At 34.5% G+C, this 18998-nt stretch overlaps 1 protein-coding gene across 2 annotated transcripts in view; it reads right to left on the reverse strand.

Moving 5' to 3' along the window:
* TRHDE (thyrotropin releasing hormone degrading enzyme) overlaps positions 1-18998 on the reverse strand; it is a 370897-nt gene that overhangs the window by 21988 nt on the left and 329911 nt on the right. For both annotated transcript variants that reach the window (XM_019651780.1, XM_019651779.1), the window contains 3 exons: positions 14729-14876; positions 12778-12875; positions 12210-12317 (listed from right to left, as the gene is read on the reverse strand). In XM_019651780.1, the coding sequence (XP_019507325.1) occupies positions 12210-12317; positions 12778-12875; positions 14729-14876 (354 nt within the window). The remainder of the gene's footprint in view (positions 1-12209; positions 12318-12777; positions 12876-14728; positions 14877-18998) is intronic.

Below are 18998 nucleotides of genomic sequence, written 5' to 3' on the forward strand. Positions count from 1 at the left end.
AATTCAATATAGTTTTGAAGACTCTAGCTCTGTTATATGAGGTAACAAAAATTTATTAAAAAAAGAGAAAAAAACACAATCTGTGTTCTGGAGAAAGGAGGAATGGCAAAGTAGATGAAAAAGTTACAAAATGAGCTAAAAGGCATATTTTGCACTAGAGATGATATAACTGGGAAAAACAAATGCTGTTATTTCAAGAAATTACAAGTCATCAAAGTTCTTTCTCACTTTCAGATATTTTAAGATATATATACATATCACAAAATAATATTTAATGCTTATGAGACATTTTTCAACATTATCACAATGTTAAGTAAATATTATCACACTATCATTAGAAAGAAGACTCATGAATTATTTTCAGTATCATTTTGAGATAGAATAAATTATATGTGTAGAATCAGTCCTAATTCTTAATCATAAGGAGGAAAAATAAACAGAAAGGAAATGTTGATGTTACTGAACATATCTCAGTGCTGCTAGCAAGCCTTATGTTATTTTGAGAAAATGTGGAGGAAATTTCTTCTTTATAGTGGCTGGTAGTAATTTCAATAAACCTTATACTCAATTAATCTGAATCCATCAGTATAACCTACTCTCTGTGAGTAAGTAGGAATATTTTGGAAGCTGAAAATATTTTTGTTGGTGTTTTAACTCTGGCTTAGTAAATAATAATGATTACTGTTTAAGTTTAATCAGCATTGCTCCCTAAGTGAAATCTATATTCACTTAGCACTTGTACTGTGATAAATAGGGAGTTAAAATAGAGCTATTCTATAACTAATCAATAGGCATATCTTTTGATAGATGACACAAAAGTTCAATAGTGCTATCTCTGAAATTGGTATATTAGGCAAACAATACTAGCATGGTAGGAAAATTGCTATTGGCAGAAATGGGGGAAAAGCCAATTATACTGAAAACAAAAAATGTTTATTAAATCAAGTCACTTTCAAAAGCATACTTCTGTAAAAATTAAAATACCTTGAAAGAATACTATTGACTATTTGCCTCTATGCATGGCTAGCAATATAATTTTTTCAAAAAAGTAAAATATCAGGAAAAAGCCAAAAGTGTTGGAACAAGGAAAATAAGTGTATGATTATTTTTGCCTTTAAATTAGAACATAAAATCATTAATGCATTTAGATTACTAACTAAATGTAACTATACAGAAATGAATAGAAATGTGCACTTACTGGAGTTACATTAGCTCTTGAGGCAATTAAAGTCCCTGCTAGACCAAAAAGTAAATTAAAAATGCATCCAGGTTAGTTAGGACATTCAGTCAAATATTTATCCCATAGTGAACTGAACTGAACAAGCACGTATTGAAGTCACCAAATGGCAAGGAAAGGTGATACTTTCAGCATGATTCCAGAGAAGTGTAGGGAAAAGACAGATCATAAAGTCCTCTTCTCTACGCCACTACTTAAGCAATCTTAATATAGGACCTCTACTTACACAAACCTACTTACACAAAGTCAGGTAGTGATTGTTGGTTATTCCTTTGTCCAGTTTGACAAAGGAACTCACAGTAGGATTAATTCAAAGAGCAAGCATACTTGCTGCATTTCATATGTTATTTTATTTCTACACCAGTTTTCTAAAACACTTCTGTTTGGTACCATGCTCTAATTTAGAGGAGAGATTCCCCTAAAACTTTGATGAAGGAACATAATCAGTAAACGGGGATTTTTGCCCCTCTCAGCAAAATAAATAAATAAATACATACATACATAAATAAATAAATAAACTGATTAACTGCAAAAAGAAAAAAAAATGTTTCTTTACAAAATTTCCAGAGAATGCTTTTGGGTCAGTATAGATTCTGCACAATCAGAACATGAAAACCAAGGATTTAATCTTGAGAAATAACGCAGAGGAGGAAGGCCATTTTTACACTCCGTTTCTTCTGCTTAACACCTCCTTTCCGTCTGCCTCATGAACATGTGTCTTCCCTGTCAGTTGTTATTCTGCAAGAATGTCAACCTCTCTGGCAGGTCAAATTGTCCTTTTTGTATAAATCTCTCCTCTGAGTTCTCAGTACAGTTAAAATCTTACAGTATTCTTATGACATCTGATTCGACTCATTCTACCCCGTTGGACTGTGGCTTTAGGAGGGCAGGAACTGTTCCTTTTGCTCTCTTTATTGGATCCTCAGGGAGGTGGCAGAGATTCAAGGTATATTTGGTACTTGAATGAAGCAGTGTTAAGAGTCTGAGTGAATCTACTTAACTAAATCAAGTAGACGTACGACTATGGCAAAAATGATCCACAATACTTTATTTTAGAAATAGAGCTAAAAGTCAAAAACCAAGTTGACTACTAACCAGATATCTCATTACCCACATGTGGACTGGGGAGTCTAGCCCTGCAAGGCTGCCTCTGTCATGATGAGGGATGCATCATGGTAAAGATTTTAATTTTTTAGCTTTAAAGAACTAGAGGAATAAATTGATAATGAGATGTCAATGATGATGACATCTTTGATGGTAATTGTGAATTATTCCAGAAATTCCCATACCACTTTCTGTTTTAAAGATTCTCGTGAGCAATTTCTAAGTCTCTATACTAGGAATATGCAGGCAACAACTCATGACGAGGTGACTAGCCCTAACTACTGAAATATAAAATTCCTAGGACAGAAAGGTGATGGAAGGAAGGTGATTATCTCTTAAGGGTTTTTTTCCAAGCACATGATAAAAGTAAACAAAAATATGTGCCCTCATGTTTTGTATTGGGGGAAACTAGCTGAAAGTATTTTTTTAATCTGTATTAATACATTCAGGTAATTCACTATATTATTTTCCTCTCACCCCAATGGGTCTGTTATAAAAACATTTAGGAAGAAATTCACACACAGGGTGCATAAAGTTCTCTATTAACAGTGCTCCAACTGTGCACAGTGTGAAATAAGGAACTAGCCAAACAAATTACAGTGTAGGATGCTGTATTACCTCACATGCAAGTAAAAATATGAGCTACTAAAAATACAGGTTAATTAGTTTTAAGCTACTTAACATAATCCACTGAGAATATAAATACCCTTTGCAGCATCCTTCCTGAACTCTTAGAAATTAATAATTAAATGTTTTCTGATGTGCTGATGGAAAAAAAAAGTAGTTTCTATGCTAGGTTTTGGCAGGAGGTAATGGGATACATAACTTGACTTGTAAAGGCAGTATTGACTGATGTAGTAAAATAATGTTTTGAGTAAAATATTTAAACACGTGTAAAAAAATCATGAGAACCATTTTGAAACTAAGATACAAACTGCCTGCTTTATAATGCAAAATAGAATGCAAGTGGTTGTATTTTTTAATGGGAAATGAGTTAAAGTAAAATTAAAAATTGTATAAGGTTCCTGGGGACATCTATAAAAATAATTCCAGTCATAAATTCTTAGACTACAAGGTGTGATCAACAAATCTGGTGAATGCCGCTGCCGAGTGCCATCCAAGTAAAAGGTGATGTTAATTGTGTTTTTTGACCTTGATGGAATTGTGTGAGCTGAGTTTGTACCCAGGAACACTACGGTGAACTCTGAATATTATAATGGCTTACTAGAGTGTTTAAGAAACAATGTGCATAGAAAACGGCCTGATAAATGGGCAAACGGTTTCATCCTCCATCATGACAATGCTGTTTCACACATCGCTTCTGGTATACAGCAATTTCTGTTGGTGTGTTCTCATCCACCTTATTCACCAGATCTGGTACTGTGCGACTTCTGGCTCTTCCCCAAAGTCAAAATGATTCAGGACGTTGAGACAGCCATGATAGCACAACTAAAGACACTCAAGAAAGAGGGCTTCCAGAACTGCTTCAGAAAGTGGCAAGAACAACGGAATAAGTGTGTTTGAAGCAAGGGGGAGTATTTTGAGGAGGGTTAATGGCAATGTATCTTTTACTGTAATTTTTATTTAATTTAAACATTCATATTTTTATCACACCTTGTATATACCATTTTTACACATCTATATCTATAGATATATCTATATCTTAGACAGATAAAATCCTTTGGATTTACAGTGGAAAGTATTAATAATAAATGACAAAATATATGAAAATTGGTAGAGGAAGTAAACAAATTTTGAAATACACTGTAAATGTTAAGCTTCAAAGGCTAGAACTCATGTCTGGGTTATTCCCATCTATTCACTGTTGCGATTTCTTAGGCCTGAACTCTCTCTTTATGTTATATTCTCTTCCTAGACAATCTTATCTACCTCTCATTCTTTCAATTCTTAGCACAGTGGTCTTCAAAATAGGGTGTTTGTTCTTCTGGGTGCAAAGGAAGATTCTTCAAGGAGTACCTAACAATATGGGTAGTATTATCACAATCAAGTTCTACATTCTAAACTTTCATATAGATACTTCTCTTTTCATCAAAGCCTTCTCTCACCACTTTATCTCATTTTCCAAAAGAAGGCATATTTCTCATTCATTCATCTTCTATCTTCCAAAGGTGCATTGCATAGCAGTACCAAATAAAGAGAAAATTCTAAATATTGGTGTTGATATCTAAGAAATGGTTTTCAATTTTTAAAAATTCATTGCTGCCATCAAATTTGAAGAAGAACCTAATTAAGTTATCAGGAGATAATTAAACATTTTTGGTGATAGATTACTGGAAAGATTTCAAAGAATTGTGTACCTAAAGCCTTCCATTACCATCAATTTATTATTATTATTTTGTTTCCTTTTTTTTTTTTTTTCTTTTCAGCCTACGCCGTTGCCGGCGACTCAAGGCAGCCCAGCTCCAGATTGAGCCATTGTTCACCATCCTAGCTGTAGAGGGCAGTGTCATTGGCCCTCATATGTGGGATCCGAACCGGGGCCCTCTGGCGTCCCAAGCCAGCTCCCAAACAATGTGCCACTCAGCCAGCCCCATCAATTTATTTTTATGTATAAGGTATCTCAGCACTTTAATATAAAAAATATGAATAGAATTGTTGGAGAAACTTTTCTCATTCTAGCAGTGTGTAATATTTGTCTGTGAATATATAAACTAAATGGGAAAAAAGGCCAATCTCAATTTTTATGTTTATATTTAACAATTTTTATTTTATATTTGGAAATTACTTATCAAAGCTTGCAATGTATGTATGTTGATCAATTATACACAAGTAACAATTGTAATGAAAATCCAGTTTAGAAAAAAAATTTAACACAAGATTTTATGATGATATGAAAAAATTATGTTTGTATGTAATGTGTTGTGTGTGTGTTTTTATTACAGAGGAGTATGATATGGTGATCCAAAAAATATTTTCAAGAAAAAATATATCGTATTAGAATACAATTTGGGAAAAGAGAAAAGGAAAATATAAAATTTGTGACTGTTAAATAAGAAAATAACCTTATTTTTAAATGACTAATGGTGGGTATGAAATAGCTCTGGTGTTTTGATTCCACTGGATACATTTAGAGGTCTTGAAAGTGTTGTATTGAAAAAATGCCTATTTACGATGTACTAGAAGTTAAATCTTTGTAATTATTTAAACGCATTATGGAGCGTTGTAGACTTAGACTTTAAAATGTTATTTTAGGCAATTCATATGCATAAAAGTTTGAGCTGTATTGAATTATTAAAGTAAATTGTCAGCAATGCCTTCCTTTCTCTTACCCTTTATAGCCAACCAGTCATTAACTCCTGTCATTCTTCCTTCCTCAATCATGCTCAAATTCTCTTCATTTCTACCCCCAGCTCTCAAGGCTGGAAGTAATCCTTGATCTCCCTGATCTGGCCCAATTCCCATATGACAGTCCCTCAGAACACCACACATGTCTCCTTGGTTGCACTTCTCTGAGTTTCATTTTTAGTTTTGTATGTTTATGAACACCTTCTGTTTTCCTCTTACCCCTGCCATTAATCTTTAGGGTGTGTAAGGGCATGAACCACATTTTATCAATGCCAAGCAAGTAACAGGGCTGGCGCTAAATGAAGGAATGCTGCCTTTTAAGTGTCTAGCACAGTGCCTGACACGCATAGCTGCTTGATGTATACTTCTCGAATACATGGATATATGAACATATACCCTTTAACTGTATAATCAAAGAGCACCAAGAGTGGGCACATTGTGAGGAAACTGTATGATTTAAATTCATGCACAACAAGTGAGAAGCTTTGGACTCTTAGAGCTAATGTAAGCACTAGATATTTGGGGGCAATGGTCTTGCTTGAGAAATAAGATCGAGATTTAGAGAAACTGAAAGCCACAGCTGTCTAATGACTAACTCAGAGCAAACCTAATCCTTCACCCCCGCTCACTGAGGATTTGGACAGCCCTGTCTTTTTCATTACTCTGTACAGACTCCCTGCTGTGTGCACGTGTCTGGACAACGCCTGTGCTGGTAAGTCAGCACTAAAATGGCATGTCTGGCTGGTATAACATTCGCCTGTTCTTTATACTGTTTATTTACAGTAAGAAGAATACAAAACACAGTGTAAAGAACAGAGGGGATAGGACCACAATAACTTGGAAACGTGGACAATAAGTTAGGATCTATGTTTTAGGGGAAAAAAACATGAAGTTTCTGGAGCAGACCTACACACACTATGATAGAGTCCTTTGTCCCTCCATCGTTATGTTCTCATGTAAGAAAAGCAAATATTAATGAACAGAAAGCAGACAAAAAAGAGAGGAGCTGAACTGGAATTCTGTATACTATGAGATAAAATAACCTATGGATGATGGAGGGACTTGTGCCATAAATAGTAGGTGAGTAAAGAGAGGAAAGAAAAAGTGGGATTTACCTGGAGGTCAAGACAGGCAATATTTCTTAAAGCAGGAGTGAAAGGGCAAATGTCCTCTTGCTCCTAATTGAGAACCTCTATGGTAATATTTTGTTTTATATTTTGTGTTACAGGTCACATCCTTGGATCCAAAACTTACAGAGTAGGTTTAATGTTGAAGGCATTCTATAAATGTTCTTTCCTGTTCTGTAATGTTCCTAGCTTCCCCATTTAAAATGTACACCACCCATTAAACAGGGGTGGCCAAAACAATTAGGAGACAACTACAGTGATGATTAGTGTTTTATGATTATCACAAAGGGCCACATATTATATAGGTATTTTTTTATATAATTCTTAAGACTTGTGTGGTTTGTAATATTATCGCCATTTTCCAGATGATGAAACCAAGTGATTTTCCTATGGTCATTTAGTGGCACCACTGTAAATGCATTACTGGTGTCTCTGACTCTGAAGATGGTAACATTTCCCCACACCAATGCTTCTCAAAGTGTGTTCGCCGGACCAGCAGCACCAGCATTACCTGGGAAATTGTTACAAATACAAATGGTCAGGTCCTATTCCACCTACTGACTCAGAACTCTGGGGGAGGGCCTAGGAAGCTGTTTAACAAGTCTCCCCAGTGATTTTTATGTGTGAGCAGATTTGAGAACCACAGGCTTATGCCATGTAGGACAACCTGTATAAAACTATTGCTTAGACTCATTCACTGCAGAGAGTGCTTGAGTTCTGTTGAGTGTCTTTTTTTTTAATTATTTTTTATCATTTTTTAACATGTATTACTGATATGTGGTAAGTTGATACTGCAGTACAGAATCATTTGTGGCAGGGTCAGAAGGCAGGCAGGCTGAGGGTGGAGGCCTAGACCCACCACCTGCCATTACATAAGGTTGGCAAGTTATGCAACCTCTGTGAGACTTGGATGTATCATCTGTAAAAATAAAAATAAAAATGATGACACCATACACAAACAGCACTTTAGCCCAATGTCTGAAATGCAGTAAATACTCAATAAAGTATATATAGTTTTCATTATGATTATCATTATTGAAGACAATATATTAATAGCATTATAATTAATTGTATAAATAATGAAGCTTATGCATTATGTATGCTGCAAAGCTCCATAGATGTTCTTCTAGTTATATTTTTGTATTATGAAATGGGCTTAATTTTTCCAGTTTTAAAATGAATTTCTAATCCATTTCAATTCAATAAACATTTTTGATTTCCCGCAATGTACAAGGTACTCTTCTGTTTCAGGGTATTGTTTACATACAGTGATAACACCAGCTATCAATTTATATGTTAGGGAAATGGATATCACTATGTAGTGAATAATATTTTAAACTAAATACTTTAAATCTTTACTCTGTATTGGCTTAAAGCTTTAAATTGTACCTTTTAACATTATTTGAAAAATAATACATTATCACAAAATTAAGAGGCTATGTTGTTGTAGACACACATTTAATTTCAGGTTAAATTTTTTAATTTGAAGAAAACTTCATATTGCCATACTGTGGTCTCTGTATAGTTAACTTTATAATCTCAAAGCTGTGTTTTAATATAGAGATTTTCAAACGCTAATTTACCTGCAGTAATGATATATTCCCCATATTACACTCAGTGAAGCTTAGGCCAATTATTTCTTGTTCATTTGCACCAACCTGTGAAAGAAACCAATATCTGTCCCCTTTATTGTGCTTTTTATATATACAACAAGGCTAGCATCTTTTGTATGTATTTTTTTTAAGAGTGAAATGTTCAGGTCTCACAGCCTCCTCTTGTAGCTCGTGTTTTCAAGATCTTTTTATCATTTGCATTGTTCTCTACCAAATGCTTAGTAATTTGTCTTTTCTGAAATGTGGTGTCTGCTGAACTTCGCCCCCTAATCACAGCCTAACAAGACCTGAATGTAGCTCCATCTGTTTTTACGCATGACATCACCATTACAATTCAACACACTGCCGCATTTGAATATTTTACCAGGGATCAGAATGTCCACTCATTCAATTTATCATCTACTGTAATTCTTGAATATTCCTCTCTGCTGCTATCACCTCTAGCTTTTGATCACACTTTTTGGTTCCATTCACCCTGCTCTGCATCAACTTGCACATCCACTCCATTTTTCTGAAACCAATGTCACTGATTTAACCTATCTCCCCAGCATATCAAGATTAGGCTGTCTAGCAGTACAGCACCCCAATGATTTGCACTCCCTGCTACTTCCATAACTCATTGTCCTTTAGATTTATTAGTATAAATAGACAGCATGTCCCAAAATATTTTATAAGTATACTATTTCATTACCTTTGGAGGTTTTACTAGATGATTTTAAGGTTTCAGTTAAACAAAAACAAACAAACAAAGCTGTTTGTTTAAAAAGAAACCTTTAAAGAGTTTCTTTAGGCACATTTAAAAAGAAATCTTTGGCCGGCCGAGTGGCGCGATGGTTAAGAACTGGCTTGAGACGCCAGAGGGCCCCGGTTCGGATCTCACATATGAGGGCCAGTGACACTGCCCTCCACAGCTAAGATGCTGAACAACAGCTCGACCTGGAGCTGGGCTGCTGTGAGTCACCGGCTATGGCGTAGGCTGCAGCCCCTGTGGCAGTGGGTTGCCATGGGCTACCATATGTAGCCAGCAGCCAGCGTGAGAGGCCAGCAGCCGCAGTGAGCAGCCGTCCAGAAGCCGGAGACTGATCTGCCTCACCTGGGAAGAGCACAATGATGGTGCCAACTTGGGCCAGTGAAGCAACGTCCTCCACAACTAGACTGAAGAACAAAACAACAGCAACTTGTCTGTTCCTCTTCCACCAATTCCCCACCGCTGTTCCCATCCCCCCAATTCCCCAATAAAAAAATCTTTAAAAAAAAAAAAAGAAACCTTGTCCTCCCCTTCATTGACTCAATTTAAGAAAGTTAAACTAGGTACCAACTACAGGATTGCATTATTGTTTTATCATTAAGCTGTCATCCAAAAATTAGAGATGAACCCTCTGACCTTCACACACATAGCTAGCTCATTGAGTATCATGTACCCCACTGCAGGACATCACTTGTGTCTGCTGTGTGTGTCACATGGTTGGTTGAACAAATCTTCCTAAACATAGGGTTAGCTTCACTTAGCATGTTGCCTTGCCCAGTTACAAAGAAAGCAAAGCAGAAGAATATAAAAATGATGAGAGAAAGAACCATAGAAACTTCAAGTATCAGGCCTTAGTTTCATTATTTACCATGGATAAATGGCAGAATTACCAACACCAAAATGAGCCGACACCTTATAAAAGAACTTTCATTTACAAGGGAATTATGGAAGTGATGGGTTGTTCAAAAACACATGTCAAGAAATTACTACATTCATTAAACAAAACATCAATCCACGTGCCTTCTTTCTGCCTGAAATCCCCACCCACCCACTTTGCATATTCACACACACCTGCCTTCAGTCAGGTCCTGTCCATCTTACAATCCTACTCATCCTTTATGAGGTAGAATGCCATGCCTACAAGGCAGCAATCCTTCCCTTCTCTGTGTCCACACCTGTCTTTCACATCATTCTTGCTTCAGAGTAGAACTATTTGTTTATAGCTCTGTATCTTCTGTTAATTCTGAGCTCTGCCTCTTCTTTTTACTTCCTAGCTACCAACTAATATTGAGAATTGCTCAATAAAATTTTGTTAAATAAGTGAATTACTTTAAAAATAGCATTTTCCTAATAGGTATATTTTTAAATGTAGGAAGTGATATCAGGCTTGAAGACTCTCTAGAGAAATTATGGCAATGAAATGGTATAGGGCAAATTTTAACAAGTGGTAACACTATACAGTAACATGGGTAAATTCATTAAAGGGTTAAAAGAAACTATCAGCTCTGAAGAAAGGCATGTGTCTGTAGCAAAATAAAACAAAGAAATAAGAAACAAAGGGAGGGAAGCAGAGACCACAATCTTTAAATAATGTATTTCACCTTTTTTCTCATATGTATATTTGATTATGTGTCTTAATAAAATTTTGATTGTATTGATTTTGGATAAATGTTTATGTTTTCATATCTTAAATATATGTGGTAGGTTTAAAGGAGGTGGCAAAAAATAGGAAAAAGTTTTTCTAACATTTTTAAGTTTAAGTTTCAGATGACTTGGCAAAAAGGATAATCACTAGTAAAAGTTTAAATAATGAGGATGCTTTAGTTCAAGAGAAGACTGATGACATATTTAATCACTGTCTTCACATTTACGATCGATCGATTGAAAGATGATAATGATAAAATATTTTCCTTCTTAGCTCAGTATAAGACCAGGAATGATTAATTTAACTTAAAAGGCAAACAGGAAAATGCTAGAGAAGGTAAGATATTATGACAAATTACTAAGTAATGCGGTGAAAGATTTTTCTTACACGTTTTTAAAGCAGCATAACTGCCTTTACCTGGCATCAGATAAGACATTGGGACCTAAATCATTCTCGACAAAACCAATACCAATTTGCTACATAAGTAGGTTACGCTCGCCATGGTTCTCTGTGTTCATCTATTTAGAACAAATCCCTTTCTCTGTTGTCCATGGGGTGATCTCAGCCAGTCATATCAGGGACAAGCCCACTGTGGCATGTAAAATAGAATCATCTGAGCAAATTGCCCCATAGATTCTCACCCTTCTGATCAGACTCTCCTTAACACAGGGGCTAAGGACTGGAGAGGAATGATTATAAATTGCCCAAAGTGCAAAAAGCAATGGAACATAATGGTCCTTGGGAATATGAAGACACCTAAGAAGGTTTAAAAAACTTCAGTAAGGATATTACTGATGTTTGATTATTTTATGTTTAATATTCTTTTCATTAACATTAATAAGTGACATTTAGTATAACATTTTTTAATCAAAAGCAATTCTATTAAATAATTTTAACCTCACATTATATATTAAAATATTGTCCTGTGAAACTCCAAGAGGAGGTACAAGTTTAAGGTCTCTGTCAAGAGTCACTGAAGAGGTAAAGATCTTTTTTATAACCTTTTGGTTTTTAGAACTTAACATTAACACTTAGTATGCTACTTTATATCATACGCTTACAGCTGTTTTATGAATAAATACCACGACCTTTATAAAGAACCTTAGAGTTTGGTCTACATTTAATTATTTTGTTCTCAGGCGAGAGAGCAAAGCTATCAAAATTTGAAATAAATTGACACCTTATACATAAAGAATAAGGGCCTAGACTTAGAAAGGTATTATAAAATTCAATAAAACATTCCAAAGATAAGTGCATTGCAGCTTTCATGCTGTTGCCCTGTAAGCTATGAATCTAAAACAAAGTTTTGCAGTGTTTTTTTTTTTTTTTCTTGTCTGGTGTTTCTCCAGTTGATAAATGGAATGCATCCACTGAGAATCTGAAAGCAGTATTACATCACATCAGACATACAGGATTCGGTTCTATTTACCTGTTCCTGTTGCTGGAAATCCAATCTGAAATGAGCGTGGATGCCTGCTGGTGACAGTGCTTGTTGCCAAAACTGCATGCCAGCATTATAACTTCTCTGCGTAGTTCTCTTACGTAGCATCAAAAGGGGAGAAGACATAAAAAGCAGCGTTAATATCTGGTGAGAAAGGGTAACGCATTATCTTACATGACAGTAAATAATGAGCACAAAAATAGCTTTCAGATATGGAAATCCTGTTTTGCCCAGTAAGAGACAATTAGGCAGAGTTAGAAGTTAACTATGCGAAAAGTCTGCTCTGGAAACAGCACTACCATGAGGGGCACAGCTTCCGATCGCAGTTTTACCAATAAAGGCAGATCTTAAATTAAAACATGGCAAGGAAATGCCTTTGTTCTCAGAACCAGGTGCTGGAAACTATCCTACCATCAGCATTCCTCCCAGGGAAGGGAAATGAAAGGTGCAGAATAAAAGGAGGATCGTCTTATAATGCTAAAGTCACAATGGTACTAACAGTATGTAATGATACAGTTCTGGGAGGAAGGAAGCAAATCATAAAATAAAACAGTACTCATGTTGGTAGGATGCTTGAACAAGAGATCCATTAAAATTGTTTTTTGGCCATCCAAGCTTGATGTACGTTGTTGCAACTTGCTTTAAAATATATTCCTACATGGGGGGTACGGGAAATAAAGACAATGTCAGTTGCAAATCTCTCCATACTGACAATTAAAATTATACAATAAAATTAAAATATTTGTCTAAGTGTACCTGCTTGAAAATACAGGTAAAATTATGAGCATGGTAATGATCTATTATAATTTTATTCAACTTAATATTTCAAATATAGAGAATAGGATACAGCACAATTGCAATGGTGAAAATCTGCTCTCTACTTCTTACTGAACGATGAAGTAATTTGCACTATAAAATACTTTAGATGAGAATTTTTGTAGCAAAATAAGAAAACAGGAATAAAAATGACACTCATGCATACATCTATACGAAAGTATGTAGATATAGTTTATGAAAATGAGCACTTAGTATTTATGCATCTGTGTCACTAGAGCATATGCAACATAAAACTGTTATGTCGGCCCAGTCAATAGCCTAGCATTGTTGAACCTGACATTCACAGAACACTCTTCAGTAAAATGATACATTATTTCAAAGTCAATAATCCATTTAGCTAATGATATATTTAAATATCAGTGGCAAGGGAAAGTGTGCTCTCTTCACTTTAATGTGGTCCTGAATTTTGTCAAAGGAACGAAAGCACTGAAATTACAGTAAAAGCAATTTTTAACTTTTACTGAAATTGAGGTGTCTGACATGATCTACTAATGTACAAATATATACAAAATGTGTTTTACTTTTACAAAAGTTTGACATTGCAGTGTTTCTCTGTTCAGAGAAGAGGGGTGTAATACATCTTTCTTCAACATATAAAAATTATGCCAAAACTATAATGACACACTTCTTTGCATGTCTGTTGTAAGGACCTAGACTAAACTAACAACAATAAACAGTCAAGCCAGGATTATTCCCATTAAAAAGCAAGTTAAAACAGAAGCGGTTTCCTGTAGGCTCAGGATAAGATAAAATAAAGCAACTTTGATGTCCATCAGACAATCTAGATGACCAGATTTTTATTTGATCAGGTAATGATAATTCCAAATGTGTAGGTTAATTAGCAGAGCCAGTATGTCATACGCAATAGGATAATTTTATAAGCCAGAGGGCAAACTCTTAAAATAACTAAATGAAAATAAATAGGTCTCAAAGGTGATGGGAGGCACAGAGATACATTCTCATGCAAAGCCTCACTGGTGATAAGAAATTGAGGAATCAAACGCTCATTAGCCATACTTAATTCCAATCTTACTCAAAATGATTATTACATTAGATTAGGTGGTGACAGCAGTGCAATTTTGGCTTACCAGGCTTCAAGTTTAGGAAATCTGGTCAGGTAATATTTTGGAATGTTTGTCATGTCTTCACGTCTATTTGGATTATCTGTTGTTTGCTGTCTTGTGTCCCCTTGGACCCAATTATGAATGGGCTTTTGCCTCAATGTTGATCTTATCCTTGTTAATTAACGAAGTGAATTGAATTCACTATGCCCTTTTGGATAAAAATAATGACTGAGAATCTTTACTGAACCTGTCTATATTCTGTTAAGATCTTTGCGATCCCTCTACCCAGGTTAAGTCCTTTGTGCACATGGAGCCCTTTAACTCTTGGAAAGTAGTTTTGAACTTTAAGATTGTGCCATGTATATTTGTTCTTAAATTCGGAGGCATTTAAGCTTAATTGACACTTTTAGGCCAGAACAAAAAGTAGCTTGTATTAAATTTCTTCTTCAAGTAACTGTCATCAGCATTACACAGACTCAGGACAAAAAAATGATAACACGAATTAGAAGAAACTAAACTAACTCAGAAGCAGTTGAATATAATAGATAATGAGAAAAGAGTTTATCTTCTGAAAATAAAAAAAAACAGGAAAATATATCTTTTTACATTGAAGACATTGTATTTCTCCATGCGGTCCAGTAGTTTATCTAGAGGATAAAGAGCCCGGCTGGCAGCGTGCCAAGGAAGAAAATCCTTCTCCTCAGACAGGTATCTGATAATCTCCAGGGGAATGTTCTGAGGCAGATAGCCAGCTCTGCGCAGTCAAAAAAGTTAACATTATTTACATGCAGAGAAGATACAAGATGATGCAAAAATGAAGATTTTTACTTATGCAAATAAAAGGCACAAAGCAAGATTCATCACGATACGAAGAGGCTATACTCAGCACTGTAAAAATAAAGTTACTCACTTTTTTAGTACAGCCCTACTTAGGGTCCCAGTGTCCCTTATTATATACAGAGTTGCAGAGTTAAAAATTTACACGAACACAAAAATCTCTGAATGCATGTTTTTTAAAAGGAAAGAATGTGAAACCTGAATAAAATCAATTCTAAGTATGTTGCTTCACAGGAACTCTTCAAAGGTCACAAATGATTGAGAATAATTGATTACTGAAATAAAATTTTAGTTTTCCAAGGCATTCTCTTTACTTTTCATGTAGCTCTGTGCAATAATATTGAATACATATTGCTTTCAAAATGACGATCGAAGCAAAGTAGCAACTTATATTTTTGACTGTATCTATGTTACCTTAAAATATAAGCATTTTCAAACCTGCCTATTTAAGAAAGTGCTTTCCACAACACCTATGAAAAGCAGAGTTATCTTTTAATAGAGTCCAAATTACAAAAATGTTAAAAGAATAGACTCTTTCCATTTATTATTTTCCTTTCAAAATGAATATTGTGTTACCTTGGGGACCAATGTCAGATTCTTTGGAAAATATGAAACTGCAGCTTTTTTAAATTATCTGAACACTTGTTGCCTGTTTTCAAAGCGCGTATATCCAAAAAGGGAGCCAAAAACAAGTGTATATCTTTACTCTCCAGTAGATTGCATATAAAATCCTTGCAAATCAAAGCAACATAAATGACAATTCACAGTACATTAATAGATGGTCTTAGCCTTGATGTCCCAGATGCGTATATATAGTAACACTATATATTTTACTGGATTTTTTTTTAACATAAAGAATCAACTGAACGCAGACTTTTAACACAAGGAACAAGTATGTATGAAAGCAACCAATGCCCAGTTATCTCCTTTATCTACATTTCACACTCTTGTTCTATTGTAGCATCACAAAATTAGATGGACCTTTTTATGTGTGCTTGGTAGAGGTGTACAGGGAGGGAGCAAAGACTTTTTCTCATCTTCATTTTAAATAAGTTTGCCAGATTATTTAATCCTTATGTAATATGATAAGCAATAATTATTCTACAAATAAATATTAACTTGCAACCGTGTTTATAACGTTCATAATAAAAACCAGTTCTGAAGACTGTCCATCAGTTTTCCTTGAATCAAAAAAAAATATGTCACTCTAATGACTTTTGTTCACTCATGATATAATATCAACCACAGGTAATGTCTGATGTAGATAAAAAGGGTGAAAATAACTCCAAATTTCCCCATAATTTCAAAATTTCCTAAAGTTTGTGTGATTTGGAGCACATCTAGGTTTTTGCCACTTTACTTGCACACTTTCTATTTTATAAATCCTTGTAGAAAATGCCTATGGTAACAACAATTAAATAAGGAACTCTATCTTTTCACTTGTGTAGCATCTCAATAATACAGTTAAATTTTGCTTTTAAGGGTTTCTCGTCCACTGAAAAAGCAATATATTTTTTAAATAAAAATGAGTTGTTTTTTTCCTTAAAAGAAACATAGCTTCCAATATTTCAGACTTTGTAATTTGTTTCCCCTGAACTTTTAATTCTAAATATTAATTAACATAGTGATGAAAAATTTGCCCCCTCTAAAACTATATTCCACATGCCATGAATTATACAAGTTTAGAGTTGAAGGTTTGTCTAGAATCCACTGGTTTTTTGTTGAAGAAATCAGAAAAACACTGTGTTAAAAAAATAAATAAATAAGTAGCTAACTTATTATGAATCTTCAAATAAGTTTGAAAAATCTGGAACATTGTCTATTTTCTCACAGATTTAAACATACCAGCATTATGTCAGTTACAATTTATTGTGTTTTACTTCATCTCTATAAATTAATGGACATTATTCAATGACATGCTTTGTGAGTGATATATCTACAAATAAAAAGATGACAACTAATGTTACAGAAAAAGACTTGGACTTGAGAAAGCCTGAAATGAAGAAGAACCTGGAACTGCTAATATTCCCTATACAATTAGACAAATTCATCTCTTCAAGCCTCACATTCCTTATCTGTGAAAAAAGACGGTTGAACTGAGACATTTGTTGTAGCTCCAAAATCCTATTATTCTAACCTACTTATCTGCAATTTGACCAGCTGAGAAACTATTACAGTACCATGGGCATAATATATTTTGTTTAAGAAAAGAAAAAAATACTTTTTAATTTTTTAACTCCCCATTCTTTAGTTGTTTAGTCTGTGTAAGTCTAAGAGTCAGGACTTGAATCTAGGTTTTATAAGTTGTTGAACATAGTGTAAAGAAAATCAAAGTAAAGCAAGCCTGACAGAAGTTCTAAATAATGATAAGGCCAGTAAAGAGAAGTATTCATTTATAGAGCTATGGAACAAGTTCTGTTTTGAGTCCTTATGGCAAAAATTGCTAACTGCTCACTAAAATCCAAGCTCTCCTTTTCTTTCTAGTATAGACTATAATTTGCATTTCCTTGGTAGTTAGGTGTGGTCATGTGACTAACATCTAGCCAATAGAATATGAACATTCCTCACAACCAGGATTAGTCCATAAACATCTCTCATTAGATCTGCCCTGTTCTTCTTCCCTGAAATGGATCTTCCAAGGTGACCTTGAAACTCTTAAATTGAATATGTGAGAAACCCACCTGGGTCTCTGGATGACCACATGCCCAAATACCAGGTCTCAAACTCAATTCTGTTATGTGACCAGGAAATACATTTCTATTGTGTTTGACCCGAATATAAGTTTGGGTCTATTTTTTAAATAGTTAACCTTCTCTAATGCAGTCCTCAGATAGACTAGGGAACAGATTACACTTAAATTTCTCTTATTTTGCGTTGTTACAAACATATGTAAGTAATTACCTACTATGTAATTCAATATATTTGCATTTAGTTAGCTTACTAGCTCAAAATATGTAGCTACACTCAATTGAACAAGAGGATGATAGGCTTTGTTACAAAATTAAGACTTGTGAGAGATAATCTTGGTGAATAAGTTACCTATTTTAGATATGTTTTTGTGTAATTGGCTGGTAATGATACCTGTGATTACTACTACTGATAAAGCAATCAATATGAGGGGAGTGTGATGGAACACTACATTAGCTCAAAGTAAACAGCCCAGTAGGGAGCAAAATTAGGGTCCTGACACTGAAATGAAGTTTCCCTAACTTTGCATCATCACAAGAAATGCTGCCAACAAAATGGAAGGAAATTAGCAAATGTAAAGAATATTTCATGTATAACTAAATGTATTTTATTATTTTAGGAAAAGGTTGTAGATAGTACACATCTTCTCTACTGTTGGGGTAAGGGTTGACATAAGAAATGATTTAGGAATTAAAGGAAAGACAATGGGAAAGAGCAACAAATGAGGACAGTTAAAGAAATAGATAAAAGTTTGCCCATATGCAGCTATACAGTTTCTCTTCTCAGCCCCACCATCCCCCAAACACACACAAACCATCACCTCCTCCTTCTTTAATTTGTAGGAGCTTGCAGTGAAATATATCTATCTATAAGAGATTATTTTTTATAAGAAGGAAATTAAACCCAGACTATGTTACTTGATGTTGCAATGCGCTGATCTGAACTGGTTTTGTTTTCACCTAAGATCAAAACTACTTTCTAAAACATTTCTGAATTCCTTTGAATGTAAACTCCTATCTACTGAGATGGGTGGCTCATACACAAATAACCTATTTTATTGTGAGTTTTCTTTAAAAGCAATTAGGTGTTTGAAACTCAGGGAAAACATAGAAAACACAGCCCTCAGACTCCAGAGCATCATAATCCAGTCATCATTAATTGACTATTCATTTAAAACCAATAAATAGCCTATGACATGTTTCACAATATATGCAGAAGACACTATAACTGTCCCTAGGGCATCAATTTTTAAAGTAACTGCTGAAATGCTTAATTAAAAAGTTTACTATTTTATTATTATTATTATTTGTTATTCATTATTTTTTTTTTAAAGATTTTTATTGGGGAATTG

The sequence above is a fragment of the Hipposideros armiger genome, unplaced genomic scaffold (assembly GCF_001890085.2).
Source record: "Hipposideros armiger isolate ML-2016 unplaced genomic scaffold, ASM189008v1 scaffold_166, whole genome shotgun sequence".
Classification (NCBI taxonomy): Eukaryota; Metazoa; Chordata; class Mammalia; order Chiroptera; family Hipposideridae; genus Hipposideros; species Hipposideros armiger.